At 37.8% G+C, this 24,988-nt stretch overlaps 1 protein-coding gene across 1 annotated transcript in view; it reads left to right on the forward strand.

Annotated features, from left to right (window-relative positions):
* The window catches only part of MEI4 (meiotic double-stranded break formation protein 4), a 234,120-nt gene that overhangs the window by 178,599 nt on the left and 30,533 nt on the right, over positions 1-24,988 (forward strand). Inside the window, exon 4 of the mRNA XM_026844078.1 lies at positions 12,799-12,930. Coding sequence (XP_026699879.1) covers positions 12,799-12,930 — 132 coding nt within the window. The remainder of the gene's footprint in view (positions 1-12,798; positions 12,931-24,988) is intronic.

Below are 24,988 nucleotides of genomic sequence, written 5' to 3' on the forward strand. Positions count from 1 at the left end.
AGGGCTTTGTGTCTCTCATACCAGGGTGCTTTCTATTTCAGTGTTGCCATGGTGTGATACTTAGTTTTTAATTAGAGGTGCCACTGAGCAGTGTTTTGAAAGGGTGTGGACATACATATAATTTGTGTAGTATCAGGGATAGTCATGCAGGTGTAACTCCGTTTATTTTTTTTGAGTGATTATAGGATACAGAACAAAGAAAACTTGAGCAGGCATTCATTAAGGACTTCTTCATAGCAGCTGATGTCCAGTGTTTCCACCTGTTCCCCTCTTCTACCCAAATAGAAAGTTAATAAGTAATTAAAACAATTGTAATTGTAGGAGAGCAACCAAGAGGTTATCCAGAGAAGGATTACTTGTTGATTGTAGGAACCTGGTGAAGCATAAATGAGAGGTGTGGCATCTTAAATGGGAGAAAATATCCTGATAGAGCAGGGGCATTTCAAGTCTGCAAAGGGCTTTTTTAAATCATTCAGGAAGGGTGGAGTATGTCCGCATAATTTGCAAGTGGCATGTTTTCTCTGAATAGCTTCACTGAAACAGATGACTTTTTATGAGAGATTTTATATCTGCTTCCACCAAAATATTGATTTAACAGTTGTTTCTCTTGGCAGCCATTACTTCAATCAAACAGATTCAAATAGTTTGAAAATTGTATAAATCAATTATTAAGGGATATTTGTGATAGTTTCCAGATTTCTAGGGAAAAAGGGAAAATGCTGTGTGTACTAATTGCAATGTTTATAAAGACTTATTGAAGAACCCTTTTTAGAGATTTGGTTTTCTTTAAACTGAACTGAATATGGAAATAAATATGTAGCATTCCGAATTAGTAGTGGAAATTGTATAACTAATTCTTCATGTGCTGTGTACCAGATATATCCCAGGGACTTTATGCTTCAGTTTTAATCATCACTGTTTACTCAAGTGGTGATTGAAATATCAAGATTATAGGTTTAAAATAAAATTACCATTAATTACAAGGCTGTCATCTGGAAAGAGTGGCAAACTATGAATTTTGGTTCCAGGAGAATGCTTAAATCCCTCCAGTATAAAAACATTAGGAATTTTGTTGTATCTAACCTTACTAACTGTCAGAAAGCATTTGTACAGACAGTCACCAGTGCAGCTATAGTATTTGACACAACTTTCTCTCTGCCATCCTCACCTATAAAACTGTCAGGAGTTGTCAAGGAGGACAAAGGCTTGTGAGAAACACCTTCAAAAAGTGAACAAAGAGAGAAATGACTGTGGATTGCACTTAACGCCTCATCTTCAAAAGCAATCTTAGCGCTTTGCTGCAGAGCAAATTAAATAACTTTAAAAACCATTGAGAATTGGAAAAGAGATAATTATCTCTACCGTAGATGTAAAGGAAGAAAAACAGCCGCAGAATTACTTGCTGTAACTGTTGAGTCCTATTGTTTGAGATGTTTCTAATTATAAAGCACTGAAAGCTGTAGGAACCAGCGAAGACATGTACTCAGAGCTTTTCCGCCTGGATTCAGTTGCTTAAAGCTGTGCACTTTTGATAGAATTTTTGACCTGAAACTCCAAATTGACACGAGTATCAAAAAGAAAAACAAAATCTATAATATATGAAAGATAAAAGGAATTACTACTATAAAATCATTTAAATCAAAGAACTACAAATAAAAGTAGCCTCTTGAATTTCCCTGTTAAAATTTTCTCTTCTTCCTTCATGTTTGGAGAGCAGCTCAGAACTCTGCACACAGCTGTCAGAAACATAGTCTTTTGGAAGAAGGCTTCTGGAAATATCTAGAAGGATCCTCAAGTCATGGCTGCTAAAGGTGAAGCATGAATGCTCTGAGGTTGAATCATCTACTTAATGGCCTGCCTCTACACCTTCTGCTGGCACGGTCTTGCATCCCTGTATGGCTGCTACAGAAAAGCTTATGAGGATTCTGTGTCTAATTCTGGTACAGATGAGTTGTTGCTCTCGTGTTGCAAAATCTATGGTTAGTTGCTGCTGATCTTTGGAGCAAGCACGTTGCTTGTCACCAGTTTTTGAGTCCTCAGCACCGAGACTCTTGGACTTCTGTATGGATGTGTTGCTGTCGGTGCATTGCCTTTTGATGTGCAAATTGTTATTCATGTTGAGTAACTGCTGTCAGCAGAAGCACTTGTCCTATTTATGCAGGTTCTTTGCAAGGCCTGCTTTCAAGCAGACAGAAGCATATTACAAGAAAACTCTGCGAGACTGTATTCAGTTTGAGGAGCCACTGGCTCTGCTTTTCAAATGGACTGTTCTACAAAACATGGGAAAATATTTCCCATGGAAAACTTCCAGAGGAGCTATGGTATATAATTACAGCGCCAGTGGAGTAGAAACTTTGTCCCTTCTTCAGAAAGGAAGCACAGGAACATTTTCTTTTTCCTTAATCTACCCGTTTGGGATTTTATAACAGCTAGCTCCATCCACCTCCATAGGGACATAGGAAACGTGCATCTGTTCTGCTCCTAGATGCATCGCTTACTGGACTGAGATGTGCCTGTTCTGTTGAGATTTATCTCTTGTTGTCCAGCATGTATTGGAACAACGGATCATTTCTCCTCTATTAGAAAAATGCAACAGTCAGAGGCACTGGGGATTCCCAACTCCCTGTGCTGTTCAGAATAGCATGTGTGGTTTATGTTTCTGGTGAAGGTTTTGCACAGCTCATTGCATTAGGGCAATTCAGAGAGGACACTAAAATCCTTTTACTTGGACAGCATCCTGGAGCCTTCCTGGAAGCCTGGCGTGGTGAACCTGAGCTGGCTGTATTTTCATGGTATATGGAATTAGCTTCAGAAGTCAAAACCCTAGAACAGAAATTTAGATAATTCATACGTGTCTTATTTACATCTCTCATATATACAGCTGTGTAAAATCTCAAGACAGTTATTATTAAGGAATTCAGAGTCTTGTTTCTTACTTTGAAGACAGAAGAAAAATACTTTTATATCTGGCTTCTTTCAGTGCAGTTTAGCTGTATTCAAATGTTTCATGGCAAAATAGAGTTACAGGGTGCTGCATTACATAGGATTTATGTGATGTGATCCCTAGTGGTGTCGCACTAGTTTAGCAGCATTGTTAACAGAAGTTCAGCTCACTGGTTGTACTTCTTCTAGGTTCAGCTGATACTATAATTTGGAGCATGGCTAATGCATCAGTTATGTGCCAGAAGATCCTGACCTTCACCCTGGGTTCTGTGCAGAGATCTGTGTCTGTTTCTTGGACCTCTTCTTTTAATCAAAACACTAAAATAGAAGACAGTGGTACATTGCCTTCAATATTGTAGAGTAGAATTGTGCGGTGTAGGGCTCTTAGAAGAGACTGCTTTCTGGTGCCTTGTTCCTGTTCGACAAATACCTCATCCTTCTGTCCCACCTCACTCATAAATTTTTTTAAAAGAAGACCCAGAAGGAAAAGAGATGTGTTTCAGTGACCTCTGCCTGTTTGCTGCTTCTCATGCTATATTTAAAACATCAGTATTGACTTTGAAGATGCTGTCAAGAGTCATGAATTACCTGTACTGTTCAAACTAAGCAAAAAAAAAAAAAAAAAAAAAAAAAAAAAAAAAAAAAGTTCTTTTAACCCTTGTCCCCTTTGGAAATTACTTTATAATCACAATTACTTTAGGATAATTGTTTAGAAGTTGTTTTGTGTTAACAGTATCCAAATGGATGCTGAGACATAAGCATCTTCTCTAGGAACTTTTTGTATCCTGTTTGGGACTTTACTGTCTGTTTTTTTCTCTCTTATGTTCCATCTAAAAGTCTTTATGTAGAATTTTGCAAATGCTCAGCTATTACTGTTGATATGTTTAGCAGAAAAGCAAACGCAAGAGTTCTGACTACTAGTTAAATGCCTTTACCCGATGTTTGTGAGATAAAGGATTCACAATTCTTCATGAAAATGACAAGTTGAAATGTAGTACAGTGAAAAGCAGAAAGAGAGAAATGTTTGAATCTAATTGGCAATTATATAAAGAAATGTGTGGAAGTGTGCTTATGCAATTGAAAAACTACACATTAATCAAAACCATGGTTTTGAATCTTTTCTTATCTAGGATACAATTTATATGTTTCATTAGTGACTGAAATTGCCTGGAAGAGAGTAATCATAAACTTACTCTGATGGTTTTAATACATGTGACAGTATATATTTAATAGATGCGCCAACTAATTGTGGGTGACGATAAATTCCCCTGGCCATGTATAGTTCGCAGTATCTTTTGTTGGCAACTGCCAGAACAGTACTTAACTCAGCAGTTTTTACAAGAGTCTTTCCTGCTCAGGGACAAGTAAGATTTAAAAATAGTTCTTCATGTCAACGGTGGTTCCCAAATATAAAACTAGTAGGCTTCAGTTTTCCTAAATTAACTGAGTCCCAAGGGGAATATCATGGCTCTTGAGACTTGGTGTGTTTTCATTGACCAAAGATACAATTTTGTTTATGTAGTGGCAGAGCAGTTCATTTGTATGAATATTAAAATGTGTTGCCAGGATTTTATGGTCTAGTAAGAGTCAATGTTTGAATCTCTTGATTGTTGAATTAAATTTTCTCAGCAATCTGTTGTTCTATGTAGAGCTATTTAAGTGAAATGGTAATCAAAATCCATTGTTTTGTAAATCACTATGGTCTAAAGCAATCACCAAACTGACTGACTCTCATTTGTTTCAGTAAAGTGGATCATAGGAGTAACTAGACAGGAATGAATGAAAGAAAAATTTGGCTGCCTCTTAGACTTTTGTCCAGCTTCCCTCCTCAGCCAGCCTCAGCTGATATGTATCATGCACAAAAGCTACAATTGTTGAAGAGTTACAGGATGAAATTAGCAGGATTTTTTTTTACCATTAAGGCAAAAAAGTTTTATTCATGGTTTCCAGCCTGCCTGTAATGCCTTTTTGTCAGGACCATCTCTTTTCCTAATAACGTCATTACCTGTTTTTATCCAAGTAATTAGCCTGGTATTCAGGGTATTACAGATTATTTCAGCTAGGAGGAGAAAAAAAAGGATGGAATAGGCCTTTACTGTTCTTTTGATTTACAAATTAAGTATGGGGGGCCCTTGCAAGAATACAGGAAGTTCTTGATTTTGTTGAATATGGTAGGAAATATATATCAAACGTTGTTTGTTTCTTTCCTCTGCCCTCAGTCTCTCTCCAGTGAACGCTTTCTGTCAAAGATCTCTTAACTTTCTGTAGCATTACATTAGCAGTGTCATTTTTGCTGCTTTGTCATCTCAGCAATATTTGCAGCAGAGACCATGTCGAACAGCAACATCAAAGCCCATCCTTCAGTCCTTCACTTATCATGCCTGTGTAAAAGCATTTGGATTCTATCTAGGCCTTGTTTTCTGTTACGCTAGCCATGCTGTTGAACAAAAGGACCTAAAATTGTTCTATTTTTTGATCTCAGGTACCACGGTAGGTGGTTATTCAAAGGGAGGATATGACCATCTTAGCTCTTTCGTTCCATTCTGGTAACTTCCAGATGGAGATCCAGGGCTGTTCCTGCTGTCAGCATTGTCTTTCTCTTCACAGAAACAATCAGTTTGTTGCTTTTAACAGAGGTCATGCCTTTTTTTAGTATTGTGGGAAAATAACCTCTTATATCCTCTAGTTTTTGAAGATGGCTTTTTGGTAGTAGTCCTCAACCTTTGCTTAAAATGTGTGCATACTTTAATAATGAAAATCTTAGGGTTTCCCTGTTCTATTTTCTGTTTACTAATGAACCTTTTCTCAGCTTAATTTTGTCACGCTTCTCTAGGAAATATTTTTGTGTGCCCAAATAGGGTGTGTGGTTGTGTTATGGTGATAGGAGAGAAATGAAAAGTAAGCCCTGTAGAGCCTGTTATCTGCAGCCAGCTGCAAAGACAGTTGAGTATTCCTTGCCTAACTTTTTAATGCTCAACTCCTCCAGTGAAATCTGTAACACTAAGCAAGGTACCCCTATTCTTCCTAGGTATGCAAGCCAGATATTTAGCATCTTTAAGTGGTATTCAGAGTAGCTCACACATTGTGGGCAGAGGGAAGAAGAGTAAAGAACTGGGAAATAAAGATGTGAAATCCATTTTCATTTGCAAGGACTGTCTGTAAATCTTAGATACTTAAATGGGACATTGATTTACATCCCTGAATTTCTTTAAAGATGACCAGCTCACTCTTAAGTTTAAAAAACTAAAATATACCTGTTTTCTGTAATTTATCCAGTGACTTTTCCTAAATAGTCCTCAGATTAAAAATCTGAATTCATAACTCTTCCGCTGTGAGTGAGCTCACACTTGTTGCTTAGTGTCTTCTGCATCCGTTAGCATGGCTTGGCAACTCAGCATCACCAGGCAGACAGGCAGTTCTTCACTCGACTAGACTTCTGACTAGGACTAGTTAAGAAGGTGGAATCAAGAGTAATACAAATTTTAATCTCTCAGGCTGGGAAGGCATTGTATCTAGAGTTACTTCTTCATAATCAACGGAATATTTACACTAGGTATTAAAAAATTGGGCAGCAGTAACATCAGAGTTGTCTGAGTGGCAGCTGTTGTGAATGCTCTTTGTTTAACTGGGATTGATACTGGATCCAGCCTCTTGGATGAATTAGATATTTAGAATGCCTAATTCATGAATCCCAAGAAGATGCAGACATTCTTGATCTCTGACAGGTTAGCCTTGCTTAAAGTAAATTTATTGGTGAAAACTCTGATGTCAGCAGGATCCCAGTTGTCTTCAGTAGTTAGCTGGATTTTTCTATACATCAGTTTCTTGTACTTAGTCTTCAGATGAACTGATTGTGTGTTTAGGTGCCTCAAGGAAAGTGATGCCTTTTTGTAAAGGTGATTGGGATGAGGCAATATAAGCAAGGCACTTGGTTTTAGTGTATGTAAATAGATACTATCATTTTGAGGTAAACACTAAAGCAAGCATAATGATGATTTGCAGCCCTAAATTCCTCTAAGGACATCCAGGTTGTGCTTTAGTTTTGGGTTAGGGTTTTTTGTTTGGCTGGGTTGCTTTTTTTTGTGTTTCTTTAAAAATCAAACTCACAACAAGGTCTGTTACGTGTATTTTATCCCATGAACTAAATGTCATTGTTTTGTGTATATTATCCAGCTCAAGAGAATGTAAAGTGCTCAAAATGGGAAAGACAAGTAAACTATGAAACTAAAAAAAAAAAAAAGTTAAATAAGTTTAGAGATGGTATTACTATAACTGTAGAATTTCTAATATAGCATGTTTTATGCTTGAAAGTGAAGATTAAGAGGAAGCTACCAGTGTAGCAGTTTATCTCAATAACATACAAAGCTTTATAACAAAGTTTAAAGAATAATTAAAGATCTAGTGATAAATGATAGAAAATACACCATGAGTTTACCAGAGATAAATGGTGGCAGAACAACCTAAGAGCATTCTTTGTAAAATAAACCGTGTTTACTGATGAAAGATTGAGGAGCTTTTATCTATCTGGTTTTCAGTAAAGCATTTATTACGGAACTCATACTAGAAAATGTTAATGAAACTGAAAAATACATTCTTTAATGCTTTCATATTTTGTAATTGGTTAAGAAAGCAGCTAGAGGAGTAGCAGCAAGTTGTGCTGTGCACTGAGTACTTGACAGGACAAGGAGGGGAGGGGAAAGGTTTTTGTATGTCAGTCAAATAGAGAACAGGCTACTTAAGGGTAGTCCAGTCAGTTGGTGTGCTGGGTCTGGTCTGAATCTGTCCTCATTACTTAGCAGTAACAGCTTTCCCTAGTGCAGGGAAGGAGAGGGTAAACACCTAGGAAGTAGCCTGGGAAATTTATTTCTGCCAGAGAGCTTGGTGGTGTGAAGAAGCAGTAAGGGAGGTAGGTAACAGGAAGGTGACTGCAAGTGCATCTCCTTCATAGCAGTTTCTATGGTCTCTCATCTCTCCTTCTCACTGATGTGGCAGCAGCAGTCGATTTAGCTTAGTTTAGCCTGTGGACAGGAGTAAGAAGATGCACTAGTTACTGCTTGTTTTGCTAGGGAACTGGTATTGGGTATAAGCATATATGGAGCCAGGAGGACCCTGCTGATCAGTGCATCAGAGTGACTTTTAGGCAGCCATAAAGAAATAAACCTAAGAAAGAAACTTTCCATCTGTGAACAGAAAAAAATTGCAGTTTCACACTCCCAGTCTGACATACAAGCTTCATGGTCAGGAACAGTGACTGGGAGGAGTTAATACACTTCTTGGAGATCTTTCCTCCTCACTCCACAAATTCAACAAAGCTTTACTTAAGCCAGTAGGTTGCACATTTCTTTCAGTGAATACCACGATATCTCTTGCTTGTATTTCTGGCTTTTCCAGCACCATTCACCAAAGTGTTCTGGGTTTTAGAATATTTAGCAGGCTGGCTGCAGGTTATTTGTTTCTCCATGTCCATCCTCTGCACAGCATGCCAGTGCTGTATTACAATAATTCTTTTACAGATACTGAAATATCTTGGTTTAATTTTCTCTTTTTTTGCCTTTTCTGATTTTTTTCTTAAAAAATTGTTCATGCCGTTTGTATTTTAGCTTGTTTTTTTATAAGCATTTTTGGTGCATGCAGTCAAGCATGCTGCAAACAGACCTGCCTCTGTTGTACATGACACTGTCATAATGTTTTTCAGCTAAAGCTCTGGAAAAAAAGTACCGAAATACTGTGATATAAAACGCAACTTGCAGCAGTGAGGCGAACTGGTGGTCCTAGCAGAGAACATCAGGTTTAGAAGAGTGGAGAGAAGTGTGAACAAGATTATGAAGGGGCAAGGGCAGAGCAAAGCTTGAGAGGAGGCTTACAGAGCAAAGAATTGGAATAATATGTATCAAATCCCCAAGAGTCGAAGATAGGAGAAATAGTGCAGCATAAACAGGAGGAGAGATAAATCACAACCATCAAATCACAAAGGAAGCAACACGACAGTAAGATATGAAAAGGGGTACTAGTGCCCTCCATATAAAAGTAAAACTTTTCAATTGATATTGATGAGTTAGGAGTGGAAGTCAGTCTGGACTAAATGGGCAGAGGGCAGGGGTGATAAGAATTCAAAGGCAAAAGTACTGTTTTGGTTTTAACACCTCACAGTTTGAGGATACTTGTAATAAGCATTTGCCTAAGTCCTGTATTGCCAAATATGTCAAGTCACTTGGGGAAAAGAGGTGTTACTTGGAGTGAAACAGAAACTAAGGTACAGTTTTCATAGTTGCAGGGTCTAGTGAATCGTGCAATTTGTGAAGGAATTACAAGTTTTCGATAACCATTATTAAAGAAAAGTCTAACACATTCTGATAAATGAATTCTAAACAAATAATTCTGAAGTGGTTATTTTTACTCTGGTTTCCTGGGGAAACAAGGCTCATAGGAGTGTGCTGTTTTGCTTGTCAGTCTTTTCCTCTACTAGTAACATTTGAACCTGATCGCCAGTTTGAAGTCACTTGGAAAGAAGTGGAAGGTCAAACATACCTTCCAATAGGCTTTAAAATCAGTGGCAGGGTGGAGGAGCAACCAAATTAGTATGCTTGAGGCAAGCAGGACATTGCCATTATATTGACAATCCACACATCCTTCCCAACTACTGGCATAGCATTGCTCTCTCTTGCTCTGCATCCTGAGGAACATGGGAAGAGAGCAGAGACCAGCGTGTGGGAGGAGGGTTAGGGTGAAGATGCAGCTCCTGAACAGTGAACGAGGGTCCATTATTTTCTTGTTTCTGATTGTATGTTTTTTACAATTTAATTTTCTAACTGCTTTTACCTGGGAGTTCCTGAAGAGCATAGGTTTTATTTCATCTATACCATTAAGCAAGCCCAAGGGATTAAAATGTTTCTGCTGTTTTTTAAATGTTTGATAGATTTGAGGTCTGAAGATAGTTTTATCTTTAATGAAATGGCATACTATTTGAACTATTATCAGTTTGAATGCTTCTAGAGTTTAATTAGCAATCCATGAGCATTGCTGTGAAACAGTCTTACTTCTGTTCCCTAATTAGAGATTAATTGCTTGTATGCTATGTTTGTTCCGTATGCATATAATGTGTATAGTCTGTGAGAGTTACTTTAACCTTCTTTGTTGTTTCCTTATTTTCTTAAAATATACTAAGGGATTCACCAAAATACAATATTAAATCCATACTCTTTAATAAATCAGTTAGCAGGTGGGATTTTTCAATGGCATCGGTAGCCATATCTCAAGTACCCTAAAATCCCTATTTATTTCCCTTAATAGAGGCTCAGGCTCTAAATTTGAAGATCCCCTGTTACCTAGTCCTACAGAATTCCAACCAGAAAAATGTTACTCTTGCCAAACCAGAAAAGATATTTGGAATTCTGTGAAAGATCCTATTTTAGTTAAATCTCAGATGCTAGCACTGATACCTACAAAAAAAAAAAAAAAAGTTTCACTATAAGTCCAAAAATCTTGTAGGCAAATAGAAGAGAGCTTAAAAGAGAACAATCATGATCATGTTTGTGTGTAAATATATACATTTAGTGTGTTCTTTGGGAGAGGTAGCATTGAAAAACTAGTCTGGATTGTCTATGTCACTTGCCAAAGGCAAATTAGTAAGTATACTCAATGTTACACTGAAAATACATAACTACAATATGTATCCATCCATAATTTATAAAAAGAAGTAAAAATGAGTGGGAACTTTAATGAAAAATGTGCGCTTTTTTTGGCTTTATTTAAACCTCTAGTAATGATTTGAAGCAGTTGTACCCTTTTGGAATGTGAGTGCTCCAAGGCAGAACTATCCAGGTTACGCAAACTTCATTTCTGTCATATGATTTTAATAGATAGTATGGAAGATCTTTCAAAACAGTAAATGTCTAGATTATTTTTAGGAGGAGGAGTCGTTTTTCGTGGAAGGGCATACATTTCCAGTATATGGAAGTCTGATTTTAATTCATATATCCTCAAAATACCTATAAGCACATACATTATGTTATCCTTTCATATAGTTTTGTTCAGAAACCTATTTTGGCTCACCTTCATTCACATTTTGTCTTTATAGAATCTTTTGTGTATACATTTATGAATGATTTTAATATCACAGATTTTCAAAGCTATATGTATACAATTAATGAATTCTCTTTAATATGAGTTTACTTTGTTTCCCTGCATGTTTGATTCTGAACATGAGACTTGTCTGTCTTTTATAGTTTTCTTTTTATATTTGTTTTAGGATTATGTGCTAAAGTGAGGTGATTAACAGCAAAGATTTATTAAAGTTTGATTGTTATGACTGTGAATAGGAGATTGTCTCATTTTGGGCAGATGATAACCAAGCTGATCAAACTCCTCAGCTCTCAGAGGCTGGTAAATAGGCGTTGCATCAACTGACATGTCAGTTTGGCCATCTAATCAGGCAGACAAGCAGTAACTGTGAATGTGAAGCTGCTGATTAACTGTTTTTACAGCAGAAGTTTCAGTCCACCTCACTGTCTGCTTACCTAGCCCAAAATTTTCTCAGTAACAATTTTATGGGAGACAGTGTTGAAAACCATGGTAAAGTCAAGGTAAATGTTACTGCTTTTCCCTAATCCACTCAGCTGGTCATCTCACTGTAGAAAGCTATCAGGTTGGTTAAGAACGGTTTCCCCTTAATAAATCCATGCTGGATTGCCATCTTGCCTTTCGTGTGTTTGGAAGTGATTTCCAGGAGGATTCATCCTATGCAAACTTGTAAATGGTGGGCAAGTATTTTTATTCTCATATATATATATATATATATATATATATATATATACATGCATGCGTCTGTATGTGTGTATACATATGTGAGCTGGCTAGATTGTTAAAAGGATGCGGTGGTCTGCTTTTGAGTGTTTAAGACACAGTAGTTATTCTTAGACATACAAATTTGGGTCAGAGTATCCTTTTGTCGGTTAAAAATACTCATTTACAAAGAGATACTAAGTATTGATATTTTAGGGGTATATGTTTATATAAAAATGTTATAGTCATATTTAATGTGTATTACTTTTTTTTTTTTGAAAGAACTCCAGTACATTTATATATAGAAATCATAATTTCTTCTATTAGTGTTTTACAAAATAATGTTGTGTTTACTTTGTAGAGCAGTATGTTTCATTACATAATAGCTATACGTTTCCATGTCAGGGAACAAAGAAAACAGCTTTTATTGTTTTTAATAGAAAAATCTGTGGCCAAAAAAACCCCACTACTAATATAATTCTCATGTAAGTTCACATCACTCCTCATGTGGTTCAGGAGGAATGCCTTGGTTACAGTTTGTTAAACAACAATATGAAAGTGAATTGTTTGAATTTGAAAATACAGTGTATCTTCTGTCTCTTAGCATTTAATCAACTTTATTTGTGATAACTCTATTGACAGAATACTATAGCTCCTAGCTTGCCCATGTGTTTGAATTTCAAAGAATTTGTTCATTTGTCTACCTGTGACAAACAGAATTACTGTATATGCAGGGTAGTCACCCATTTTCTATGACAGCAGATGGGCATGATGACAGCTAATGCTGAAACCTGCCTCCTAGGGAATTCACAGGTTTGGAGAAGTTTGTTCATATGACAGTTTCCTGTGGTGCTAATCTTTTGAGAAACAAAAGTTTCTAGGTAGTGGGTATGGGTTTCTCATAGATACCATATGTATTTAATTAGTAGAGTTTTAAACTGTCTAAAAAGTGGATTTTGACCTTTTTTCTTAAAAATTTTAATATGTAAATCCCATTTCTATTTAAGAAAACCTGGAGTATAAAAGCTGGAGATGTCTTTTTGAAAATTTAAATTTACTGTTCTCTCTCTTTAGTTTCAGGCACTGTATGCTGTATCACACACACTGGCTTTGCTAGGAAGGAACAACATACTAAGAAATTCTTTAATATCTCTTCTACTATCAGAAGTACGTCAATTTGCTGAGCACCTATTGCAAGCTCACCAGGTACTGTCATGTTTTCTTTTGGAGAAGGGCCAGAGTGTGGTGTTGGGTAGTGTTTTGTCTGTATCTGTTTGTTTCATAAAACGTAGTAAGTGGATCACTCTATAGAATATGCAGGTTTAAGAATCCACAAAATGCTAACACCTAACTTTAACAGCAGATTAAAAAAAAGAATATAAAGTAAAAGAAAATTTCCTTATGGACAAAAGTAAAATTATCAGACTTAATAACTAGACTGTATTTATTTTTTTAATGTTTTAAGATCACACTATATAGTTTGGAAAATATTTGAAATATTTAGTTAAAACAATTACTGCAACATGTAAACTGTTGGCTATGCAGGCAATACAATTTAGTGATCCAGGTGGACCTCCAAAGAATTATGTCTATCTAGCTCATGTAAAACTGGAAAGAAAGTTGCAATATTTTATTTCAGAATTCAATTTCATTTTTCACATTATAATGCTGATTTTCATGATGCAAAAGTTATCCAACAATTAAATTTGTGTTTAGTTTTTTGCAGTGAGGAGCAGAATCAGAAAAGCAGAATAAAATGGAAATAATCTTTTTGGTAAAATTTATTCTTAGGTTAAATTTTTGCAGTAAACCATAGAGTTTAAAAAAAAAGTAAATGGATGTTCCTTTAACATTTGGAGAAGAGATGTATGAAATAAATTGGATTTTCATGGATTTTTTGTGTATTTGTGTGTGGTGGTATGTATTTAATGCAGACTGTTCAGTTTTGCTTGGGATTATGACTTTGTACACCGTCCTAGGAGGGTCAGTAAAAAGCGTGCAGCATTTTGGTGACAGATAAAGTTATTGATAGATATAGAAAACATTCATCATAGGTATATCTAGTGGTGGTACAGTTAAAACAATGTTTTAAGTGTTGCTCAAGCAGTCTTAACTTTATTCTTTTTCTCTCTAGGGTATTGGAGTAAATTCTGACTGCTGGAGAGGGGACATGTAATTGCCAACCCAAATTTCTAGTATATTTGAATTACATCTGAAAAGGCTCCAGAAAGGCCAGTTTTGAAAGAACTGGACAATGAGCTGTGTCTCATTAAATCACCAGTAGCATACCAGAGTTATTGATGGCAGCCAAAAGCAAACAGACTTTAAACAAATGTAAGGATAAGGAAGTGTGCAATTAGGAAAAAGTTTTGGTTTTTAAGTTTAAACAAGTTGCTTATTTTTAACATTATTAAATCTCACCTGTTTAACAGAATTAGTCACCTTTCCTTTAAGCAGAGTTTTTGCCAGAACTCTTCAGTACTCCACACTGATTGAAAGCTTACACTGAGCATTGCACATTGCTGAGTTAGGTACTATGATACTATGGTACTACTTAACTTTGCCATACTGTAATTATTTTAAGTATTGATATCCTATTTGGTACATAACATTTATTTCTAAAAAGTTCTAAAAGCAGTTTGACTCCTCTTTGGCTTCACTTTATGTTGGAAAGAACCATATATTTGGTTTTAAAATCATAATAAAAGAGATTACAAAACTGTGTAATTTGCAGTTGAGAAAATGGAAGTGGATTAGTATCATATGGTTTTAACTGTAATAGATTCTCTTTAACTACACAAGTGATTTTGATTTTTCAAATGGCAAATTATTTTATAACTGGCAGTGCAATTTCTTTATCTTTGGGAAGGTAGTTGAAGATTTGATTCCTATATAATTGTTCAGAAGTTGGTAATTTAATCCCTGAACAATTCTTATAACACAACTGGTATAATAAATTGCTTAATTTAGTCTCACTAGAGTAGTTTGATACCCTTAGTTGATGGTACAGCATGTTTGGGTTTTTTTTTATAGCTTGGAAAGCTATCACTCTGCTTGATTTGTATTTTAATCCCCCCGCACCCTGCCCTGTCAAAAACCATAAACATTCAACTGTACTTTCTGGAGCAACTGAAGAAAGTTTTATCTAGCACTGAAGGGAAGGTGCCTGTAGAGTGGGAGGCAATTTCCAGGGAGGCAGACAGAAACTTGTACTCATGTGCTGAAAAGGAAAAAAAAAAAAAGATCTTTCTGATCTTGTTAATTTATTCTGTTTCTTCATATTTAGTTTATGTTGACTGAAATTTGGGATGGTAAAATGCATTTGTTAAATGACCTTTGCAGCTTCAGGACCCACCAAATCCTTTTCCAGGTTAAGTGTTTGCTACCTGTTACCTGCAGATATCATCTTGAATTACAAACCTTTATACATTCTGTATGTGATAATTATTTCTGGAAATACTCCTTAACAAAATCCTTTCTACTTAACGGAATAGGACACTAAACTCTAGTATTTCTGACATCCTGATTTACAGACCTGCTTCAGAGTGTTTCAGACTTTGTGTATCACTGGTTTTGGTAGGCATGATTCTAGATAGGATTAAAATATTTCTTGGTTTATAATCAAAACTACCAATACGGTATCAGTTTTAAATATAGTAAATGACAGCTTTAAAAAGATTCTTCATAAATACTTAAATTAGAATTTCCAAAAGGATAATACTTCAAATAATCAAACTATATTAGACAACAGGTATTCTAATCATGTATTGTTACTTAAGCAAAACTGCTGTTAATTGCAAAGGCGTTTCATGTCTTTCACTTAAGACAATTAAATTAGGGAGTCTGAACTTTAGTTATGATTAAAGATGTGCAAATACCTGTTTTCTTTTTGGTTTTTGTTGATTTTTTTTGTTATTGTTGGCAGATAGGAGAAATAAAGAAATGATCTGAGGCAGGGTTAGACTGCAATTACCTTTTTTAACATTTGGTAAAAAACAGAAATCAAAAACATACCTTATTCATCCAAGCAAATTTCTGTGTTTTATTTCTGTATAATTTTTATAAAAATCTGAATATATTTTCCAACACTAACTTGGATTGGAAAAAAAATTCCTTTTACTTTTTCTAAATGAATCATCTAGATACGAGTCATTTAGGATCACCTCCTCCAAATTGGGAAGGGATGCCTCCTGACAAAGATAGGACAAGACAGGTAAGAACACCAGGAGGGCTGCATGGATAAACAAGGAGCTCCTGGGCAATCTCAAACACAAAAAGGAAGCCTAGAGAGGGTGAAAGCAAGGACAGGTAGCATGGGAGAAATATAGAGAAATTGTCCAAGCAGCCAGGGATCAGGTTACGAAGGCCAGAGTCCTGATAGAATTAAATCTGTCAAGGAATGTCAAGGACAACAAGAAAAACTTCTGCAGTACATCAGTGAGAAAAGGAAGACTAGAGAAAATGTGAGCCTTCTCTGGAAGGAAACGGAAGACCTGGTTACCCACAATATGGAGAAGGCCAAGATACTCAGTGACTTTGTTGCCTCATCAGAAAGTGCTCTAGCCACACCACCCAAGACGCAGAAGGCAAAGACAGATTCTGGGAGAATGGAAAACCGCCTACTGTAGGAGAGGATAAGGTTCAAGACCATCTAAGGAAACTGAAGGTGCACAAGTCCATGGGACCTGATGAGATGCATCCACAGGTCCTGATGGAACTGCTGTTTGAATTGGCTAAGCCACTATTCATCATACCTGAGAAGTCATGGCACTCAGGTGAAGTTCCCGCTGACTGGACAAGGGGAAACATTACCCCCATTTAAAAAAGGGTTAAAAGAAGACCTGGAGAACTACAGGCCAGTCAGTCTCATCTCTGTGCCTGGCAAGATCCTGGAGCAGATGCCCCTGGAAATTATCCTAGGGCACATGGAGAATAAGGAGGTGATTGGTGACAGCCACCATGGCTTCACTAAAGGCAAATCATGCCTGACAAATTTGGTGGCCTTCTACAGTGGGGTTACAGCGTTGGTGGATAAGGGAACAGCAACTGACATCATCTACCTGGGACTTGTGCAAAGCATTTGACACTGTCCTGCACGACATCCTTGTCTCTAAATTGGAGAAACATGGATCTGATGGATGGACCACTTGGTGGATAAGGAATTAGCTGGATGGTCACACTCAAAAAGTCGTGGTCAAGAGCTCAATGTCCAAGTGGACAGCCGTGACAAGTGCCATTCCTCAGGGACCGGTGCTATTTAACATCTTTGTTGGAGACACAGACAGTGGGATTGAGTGCACCCTCAGCAAGTTTGCTGACGACACCAAGCTGTCTGGTATGGTCAACACACTGGAGGGAAGGGATGTCATCCAGAAGGACCTGGATAGGCTGGAGAGGTGGGTCTGTGCAAACCTCATTAAGTTCACCAAGGCCAAGTGCAAGGTCCTGCACATGGGTAGGGGCAGTCCCAAGAACAAATACAGGTTGGGTGATGAGTAGATTGAGAGCAGCTCTGCAGGGAAGGACTTGGGGGTATTAGTGGATGGAATATCTTAATGGCTCAGGGGCAGGCTGTTCCCAGGTGCTGTAAGAGAAGCCGGGTGCCAGAGAAGACCACCTTGGCTAAACAGGGAGCTTCAGCTGCAGCTCAGCAAGAAAAGGAGAATTTATGGCCTTCGGAAGAAGGGGCTAGCCACACACAGTTATTACAAAGATGCTGTGAAGCTATGCAGGACAGAAATCAGGAGGTCTAAAGCCCAGCTAGAAATTAGTCTGGCTTCAGCAATCAAGAATAACAAGAAATGTTTCTAAAAGTATGTCAACAGTAAACGAAAGGCCAGGGATAACCTCCATCCCCTGCTAGAAGCAGGAGAAAACATGGTAACAAGTGATGAGGAAAAGGCTGAGGTCCTTAACACCTTTTTTATCTCAGTCTTTAATAACAAGATTAGTTTTACTGAGGGAATCCAGCCTCCTCAGCCAGAAGACAGAGACTGGGAGAACAACCCTCCCTCAATCCAGGAGGAGACAGTCAGTGACCTGCTGCATCACACAGACACGCACAAGTCTATTGGACCAGATGGGATACACCCCAGGCTGCTGAAGGAGCTGGCTGGGGTGCTCGCCAAGCCGCTTTCCATCATTTACCAGCAGTCCTGGCTGACTGGGGAGGTCCCGACAGATTGGAAGTTGGCAGTGTAATGCCCATATATAAGAAAGGTCAGAAGGATGATGTGGGAAGTTACAGGCCCGTCAGCTTGACTTCAGTGCCCAGGAAGCTGATGGAGCAGCTCATCCTGGGTACAATCACACAACACATGCGTGACAACCAGAAGATCAGGCCCAGTCAGCGTGGGCTTATGAAAGGCAGGTCCCGCTTGACAACCTGATCTCCTTCTATGACAGGGCGACCCACTTATAAGATGAGGGAAAGGCTGTAGATGTTGTCCACCTTGACTTTAGTAAGGCCTTTGACACCGTTTCCCACAGCATTCTCCTGGCAAAACTGGCTGCTCATGGCTTGGATGGGCACACGCTTTGCTGGGTAAAGAACTGTCTGGATGGCCGGGCCCAAAGAGTTGTGGTGAACGGAGTTAAATCCGGTTGTCGGCCGGTCAAGAGTGGTGTCCCCTGGGGCTCGGTGTTGGGGCCGCTCCTGTTTAACAATCTTTATTGATGATCTAGACGAGGGGATCGAGTGCACCCTCAGTCAGTTTGCAGATGACACCCAGTTGGGTGGGAGTGTTGATCTGCTCGAGGGCAGGGAGGCTCTGCAGAGAGACCTGGACAGGCTGGAGCCATGGGCTGAGCCCAACTGGAGGAGTTTCAATGAGGCCAAATGCCGGGGGCTGCCCTTGGGCCACAACAACCCCCAGCAGCGCTACAGGCTTGGGGAGGAGTGGCTGGAGAGCTGTCAGTCAGAGAGGGACCTGGGAGGGTTGATCGACAGCCGGCTGAACAGGAGCCAGCAGTGTGCCCAGGTGGCCAAGAAGGCCAATGGCATCCTGGCTTGTGTCAGCAATAGTGTAGCCAGCAGGGACAGGGAAGGGATCTGACCCCTGTACTCGGCACTGGTGAGGCCGCACCTCGATTCCCCTGCTCAGTTTTGGGCCCCTCACTCCAAAAAGGACATTGAATGACTCAAGCGTGTCCAGAGAAGGGCAACGGAGCTGGTGCAGGGTCTGGAGCACAGGTCGTACGAGGAATGGCTGAGAGAACTGGGGGTGTTTAGTCTGGAGAAGAGGAGGCTGAGGGGAGACCTCATCGCCCTCTACAGCTCCCTGAAAGGAGGGTGCAGAGAGCTGGGGATGAGTTTCTTTAACCAAGTAATAAGTGATAGGACAAGAGGGAATGGTTTCAAGTTGCACTTGGGACAACTTGGACATTAGACTGGAATTAGCATGTATTACTTTCCAGAAGGGGTTGTTAGGCGTTGGAATGGGCTGGCCAGGGCAGTGGTGGAGCCCCCATCCCTGGAGGTGTTTAAGAGTCACGTTGACATAGTTCTTAGGGATATGGTATAGTTGGGAACTGTCAATGTTAGGTTAATGGTTGGACTGGATGATCTTCAAGGTCTTTTCCAACCTAGAAGATTCTTTGATTCTGTGAATGTGCACTTACAGCCCAGAAAGCCAACTGTATCCTGGGCTGTGTCAAAAGAACTGTGACTGGCAGGTTTAGGGAGGTGATTCTTCCCCTCTACTCCGCCCTCATGACATCCCAGCTGGAGTAATGCATTCATCTATGGGGGTCCCGACATAAAAAGGACATAGACCTGTTGGAGTGAGTCCAGAGGAGGCCAGGAAGATGATCAGGGGGCTGGAGCATCTCCCCTATGAGGACAGGCTGAGAGAGTTGGGGTTGTTCAGCCTGGAGAAGAGAAGGCTCCGGGAAGACCTTAGAGTTGCCTTCCAGTACGTGTAGTGGGCCTACAGGAGGCCACTTGGGAGGGACTCTTTATCAGGGACTGATAGGATGAGGCGTAATGGTTTTAAACTGAAAGAGGATAGATTCAGGTTAGATGTAAGGATGAAATTCTTTACTGTGAGGGTGGTGAGACAGTGGAACACATTTCCCAGAGAAGCTGTGGCTGCCCCCTCCCTGGCAGTGTTCAAAGCCAGGCTGGACGCGGCTTTGAGCAACCTGGGCTAGTGAAAGTCTTCCTGCCCATGGTAGGGGGGTTGGAACTAGATGATCTATAAGGTTCCTTGAACCCAAACCATTCTATGATTCTATAATATCTCACCATTTTTAACTTCCTCATTAAGACTTGAGCTAAGCTACAAATAGTTTGTAAAGTGTTTGCATTCCAGAGTATGGAAGAAGTGCTCTGGTTATGTAGGTTTGTACATATGTCCTTTGATAAATAATGAAAATTTTTTACTTTAAAATTCTGACTGATTTTAGTGAGTTTCTATCTGTGTCATCTTGGAACAGGCTTATCAGTCTATGACTCACAGTTTTAAAGAGCTATCTGTGTATGCCCCTAGCTTTACAAATTTTTTTAAAAGAAAAAGGTGGAGTCTAGGAGAATGTATCTAATGAACTACACCAGAAAAATACAGATTACACTGCATATTTTTATATTCCCTAATTGGCTAAGTTAATTAATCTTGGAATACGACAAATTAATGTGAAATAGATTAATAGTAGAATTTTGTTCAATATTTTGGTCCAATATTCCCACATGTTAATAGAGAAAATAAAATTAAGGAGCAGTGTGGTTATCCTTTTCACCCAGTTAAGATTAATTTTATGGTAGTAAACTGTCAAGCAAGTTAGTAGGTTGCTTTAATTCTTTTAAGTACTTCATAATGTACTTAAAGTGAAGCTTACACTTCAGCATTTCACTGACACCAGGACACTGTCTTCTAGGGAAAAGCATATTAACATAAACTCAGTTGTATCCCTTAGTTTTTACTGATGTTGGATATGTACTTTTAATTTTTATCCATAATAGGAATGTTTCATGCTTCATAAATATGGTTTATAATAATACAGTATCTGAAACTTATCTTACTATGGAATAGAAATCTTATGATCCCCAACTGGATTTCTACTGCAGAGCAGACACAATTTTAAGATACTGAGATTTCAGAATGATATTGTGGAATATAGATTATTTTTTCAAATGTTGAACTCACCATGATAGCAGATCTTCCTTTATGATAACTGTTTCAAAGATGGAGGACCAGAAATGGAAAGCGCATGTTGGTTCAGTGCCATTTCTAACCCCCCAGGTGCTAATTCCAAGAATTCTGAAAAAAACAGAAAATAGATTTGAAAATAGACAAAGGGAGACATACTGTGAGGTTTTGGAAAGCCCTGTTACTCAGTAGTTGCTGATACATAGCTTATTTAGCATTGCATTTTTATGTCACATTACTTTCTCTACACTATTTTTTCATTTTTAAAATTTCTAAAATATTTCTATCACAAAAACTGTACATTGTATAGTTTGGGTTTATTTAAATCAAAACACCAAATTATATATAATTCTTAATGTTATATGTAAGCATTAAGTCCAAATCCAAATGTGGGATGCTAGCTTTTCTCTTGAAATGAATGGCACAGTTAGACTGACACAGGATACATGATGGGATTCGTCCTATTTAGTTTAGAGGTATGTAGTAGACACTGCTGTCTACTTTTCATAGAAGTAAACCAAGCAGCTAAGGTTAACTAAAAAATTACCCAACGTGAAGATAGATAGTTTTGCAAGGATTTGTTGAATATTACATAAATTCTTGAGAATCAGGCTCATTATGACAGAATAGCTTTGACTCAAATGAGCTAAAGGAGTTAGCACGTGGTGGGGTTTGTCTCACTTAACTTCAGATTTCAATGATGTTTTAATCTAATTTGCTTACTTCAGTTTCTCTTATAACCAATGGAGGGAAAGAGGCATTTCTTGTCCAACCTATTTTGAATGTACACAGTATGATAACTGGCCCTCAAGTTGTCTGCTTCTCTCTTCTGGCTATGAGGAAGGAAACTTAAATTGATCAGCTGAAATGTAGATATTTCTAGACATCTAAAGTTAAGGGAGGAAAATCCTGTCGTATCTCTCTGAAGATCTCTTCTGGATGATCTAGGCTAGAGCTGTTACGCCAGTAAGGGCATGATCCTACAGAACAGTTGTAATAGGTAGTCATCAAAGTGTACTTCTGTCTGAATACTGAAAAATTAATGTAAGTAATCTCACTAGGTGTTTGTAGCAAGTTATATTTCAGTTAGGATAACTAATGAGTTAACTTAGTTCCTAGGTATTAAAATTCTTTTTGTACACATTGTTGGGAGAGATTGATGATGACCCAGGGTGCAGAATACATGTGTCAGAGCTTCTTGTAACATTCATTCAGCTATGGTGTGTCTGATGCTTATGGCTCTAAATAGAAGCTCTGTTAAAGTAACAGTCTGTGCAGGCAATGTATTGAGGAAGAAAAAGAACAAGGAGGAGCATGGATGCAGAATGGTTTTGAGCATTTTTCAAGATTTTTGTTGCCATTCAGCACTGCATAGCAAACAGTTGTGTCACTGAAATGAAGAACTACATGGGCAGCAGCTCTCTGTGGAAGCAGATGACGGGTTGAAATATTCCTGTGGCTAGAGAGCCCTTTTTTTTTTTTAGCAGTTCTGCAAATTAGAGACATTGCAAATGTCAAGATGAGCTAACTCATTTGGTAATCAATCTATTGGGGAAGATTGAGTTTGCCTGGAGCCGTGTTCAGCTAGATAACAGAAAGGTTTGAAGTGCTAAGAGCTGAGCTATTAATGTCAGGGCTTGTCTCCATAGACCTTTCTCCATGCAGCTGTTCTGTATCTAGCGAATGCTCTAGGCAGGTATGGTGCCCACCACATGCTTTATGCCAAATGCAAATGTGTCTGATGTGATGTAGAGAATTCTTCAGATAAGCTTTCCTTCCCAAGAAGTCTTCTTCATTTATGCAATATATCTAATCTCTTCAGCCATAAATTTATATATGTTGTAATAGAGCTTTTTTATGGGTTAGGAAAAAAGCAATACTGTTTTTCCCAAATATGGTAGAAAATAGCTAAAATCATTAATTAGAATAAAATATCTGAGAATATTATGCAACTAGAAAAGTTAAATGCATTTTGCAGTCCAGTGTTGTTCAAGGTACTAAAATGTCTATCTGGCATATTTGGCTTTTTCTAGTTTCTATTGTTGAATTTTACTAACACATCAGATTACTAATACTTCACTCAGGTAAAAGAAAGATTGATGCCATCTAGACCTCATGAAAAGAATTAAACTTGCATCTCAACATCTGTTCATCCTTTTTAAGATGTCATTTCTTTCCTTATTATGCTGGTAGGCACAAATTGTAACATTTTTGAAGTTGTGAATGCTTAAATATGCTGCAAAATGTGCTCTGGGTAAATGTAGGATTATTTTTTATTTCATGTGACTGCTGATGCTACACAGAACAATGTGTAGAATAATCAGTGGATCTGCATTTTGTCTCAGAGATGTATACCTAGTTTGGAGATATGGACTTGTGAACACATAAATCTCTCCCTTGGAAGACAGGAGTGAAAGAATCAGTTGAGACTCAGTATATGTCAGAAGACTGCCATACACCTTTGAGGTGTATACCTGCTTTTGCTGCATATGTCATCCCCTATTACAGATTAGATTTTAAGATGCGTATTTATCAGACAGATCTGGAAAATGACAAATGGTTCATGCGGTTTATCTTCTCTCATACTATCATAAAATGATAGCACTAAGGAGAAAGGAGTTTAGAAGTATTCTTACAGAGCTAAAAGGTAGCAGGACTTTGACTGCATTTAGGTGCTTGGCAAAATTGAGGATGACATGTAATCAGAAAACCTTAGGTGTGTTTGGGAATAGAAGCAGCAAATATCGATTACATGAGGAGAACTCTATGTTAATCTCAGCTAAAGAATTATTACTCTTGGTATTGTTGAATCATCTCATTCATTAAAACGTATACTGGAAATGGAAAAATGCTTAATTACAGAAATCAGAATATATCATACCTCAACCAGTAAACAAGTAATATTCTTGGAAGTCGTTTCAAATTATGCACAAAATCCAGGCTTAAAAAAACCCAACCAAAAATAAGATGGTTATAAATTAAAATGACCTATTAGAGTTCTTGATACAGTAAAAAAAGTTCAATGAAAGTTTATCTGGGTTGATGCTGCTTTTACTTCCTTATTCTCAGTGCTAATTACTGTCCTCTTCCTATTGCTTTCTTTACATCCCAGTTAATCCTTTTGCATGCTTGAAATGAGAATGTGAATAAGAAAGAAGCATCTTATTTTTGTGGCATATGTGGTATACCTGCTAGTCTGGAAGACCATTTGATTATTACTTAATCTGTGTCTCCAAATAGGTAGTTTTAATGCTCCTGTTAACCTTTCTTCATGGTGTATTCTTGCTTACTGACAGTGATTTTCAAAACAGAATGATGCTACAGAAAATTAATCACCACTTCCTTAATGCTTTTGGATATTGGAGGTGTCTGTGTGAATTAGCATATATACCATGTGTACTCTTAAAAATTCAAATAACATTTTGTTATAGATCTACCCTCTGATTTTCTTTTTTATTTTGGAGAATCATTTGAAGTCTTCATTACAATGTATTGTTAACACAGCTTTACTAAATGCCTTTCAGGATACAGTATAAATGCACAGTTCCTCTGTCAGTGGCTTTGCAGTTTATTTGCTGCTTTAGTATTTCGTAATGTCAAAAAATGGAAAAGGAAAGAATTGTAGCACTAGAATTTCTAACTAGAAGTTACTGATATAATAGATTTTTGCTTGGAAGGGTAGTTACAGTTTATAATTAAAACTATCTTTAAATAAGAGCCTAGTTAAATATAGTAAAATGTAAATAGAAACTATAGAAAGATAGGGGACACTAGTTAAGTCATCACTTCATCTTTTCTTTCAAACCATTGTTTTCATTTTACAAGATACATCAATATTTTTGGATTTTTTAGCTTCACACACACTTGTCTCTAGACATGTGGGATAGAGCTGTACATCATGACTTAGAACATCAGCTTGCCCTGTTGGGACCTCATTCATTGGTTTGGATTTTTTTGCTAAAAATACCTTTGAAGCTGTGTTTATCTACCTGTAGATCTTATGCATAACCATCACTAGTTTAAATCACAATACTAGGAAGATTAACTGATGTTTGTTCAGTGCTTTCTAAAATGTTAAAGTGCTTTTAAAAACTCATTATGTAGCTCACTGTGAGACA

This window comes from Athene cunicularia (assembly GCF_003259725.1).
Source record: "Athene cunicularia isolate RWA chromosome 3 unlocalized genomic scaffold, athCun1 chr3_part1, whole genome shotgun sequence".
NCBI classification, from domain to species: Eukaryota; Metazoa; Chordata; class Aves; order Strigiformes; family Strigidae; genus Athene; species Athene cunicularia.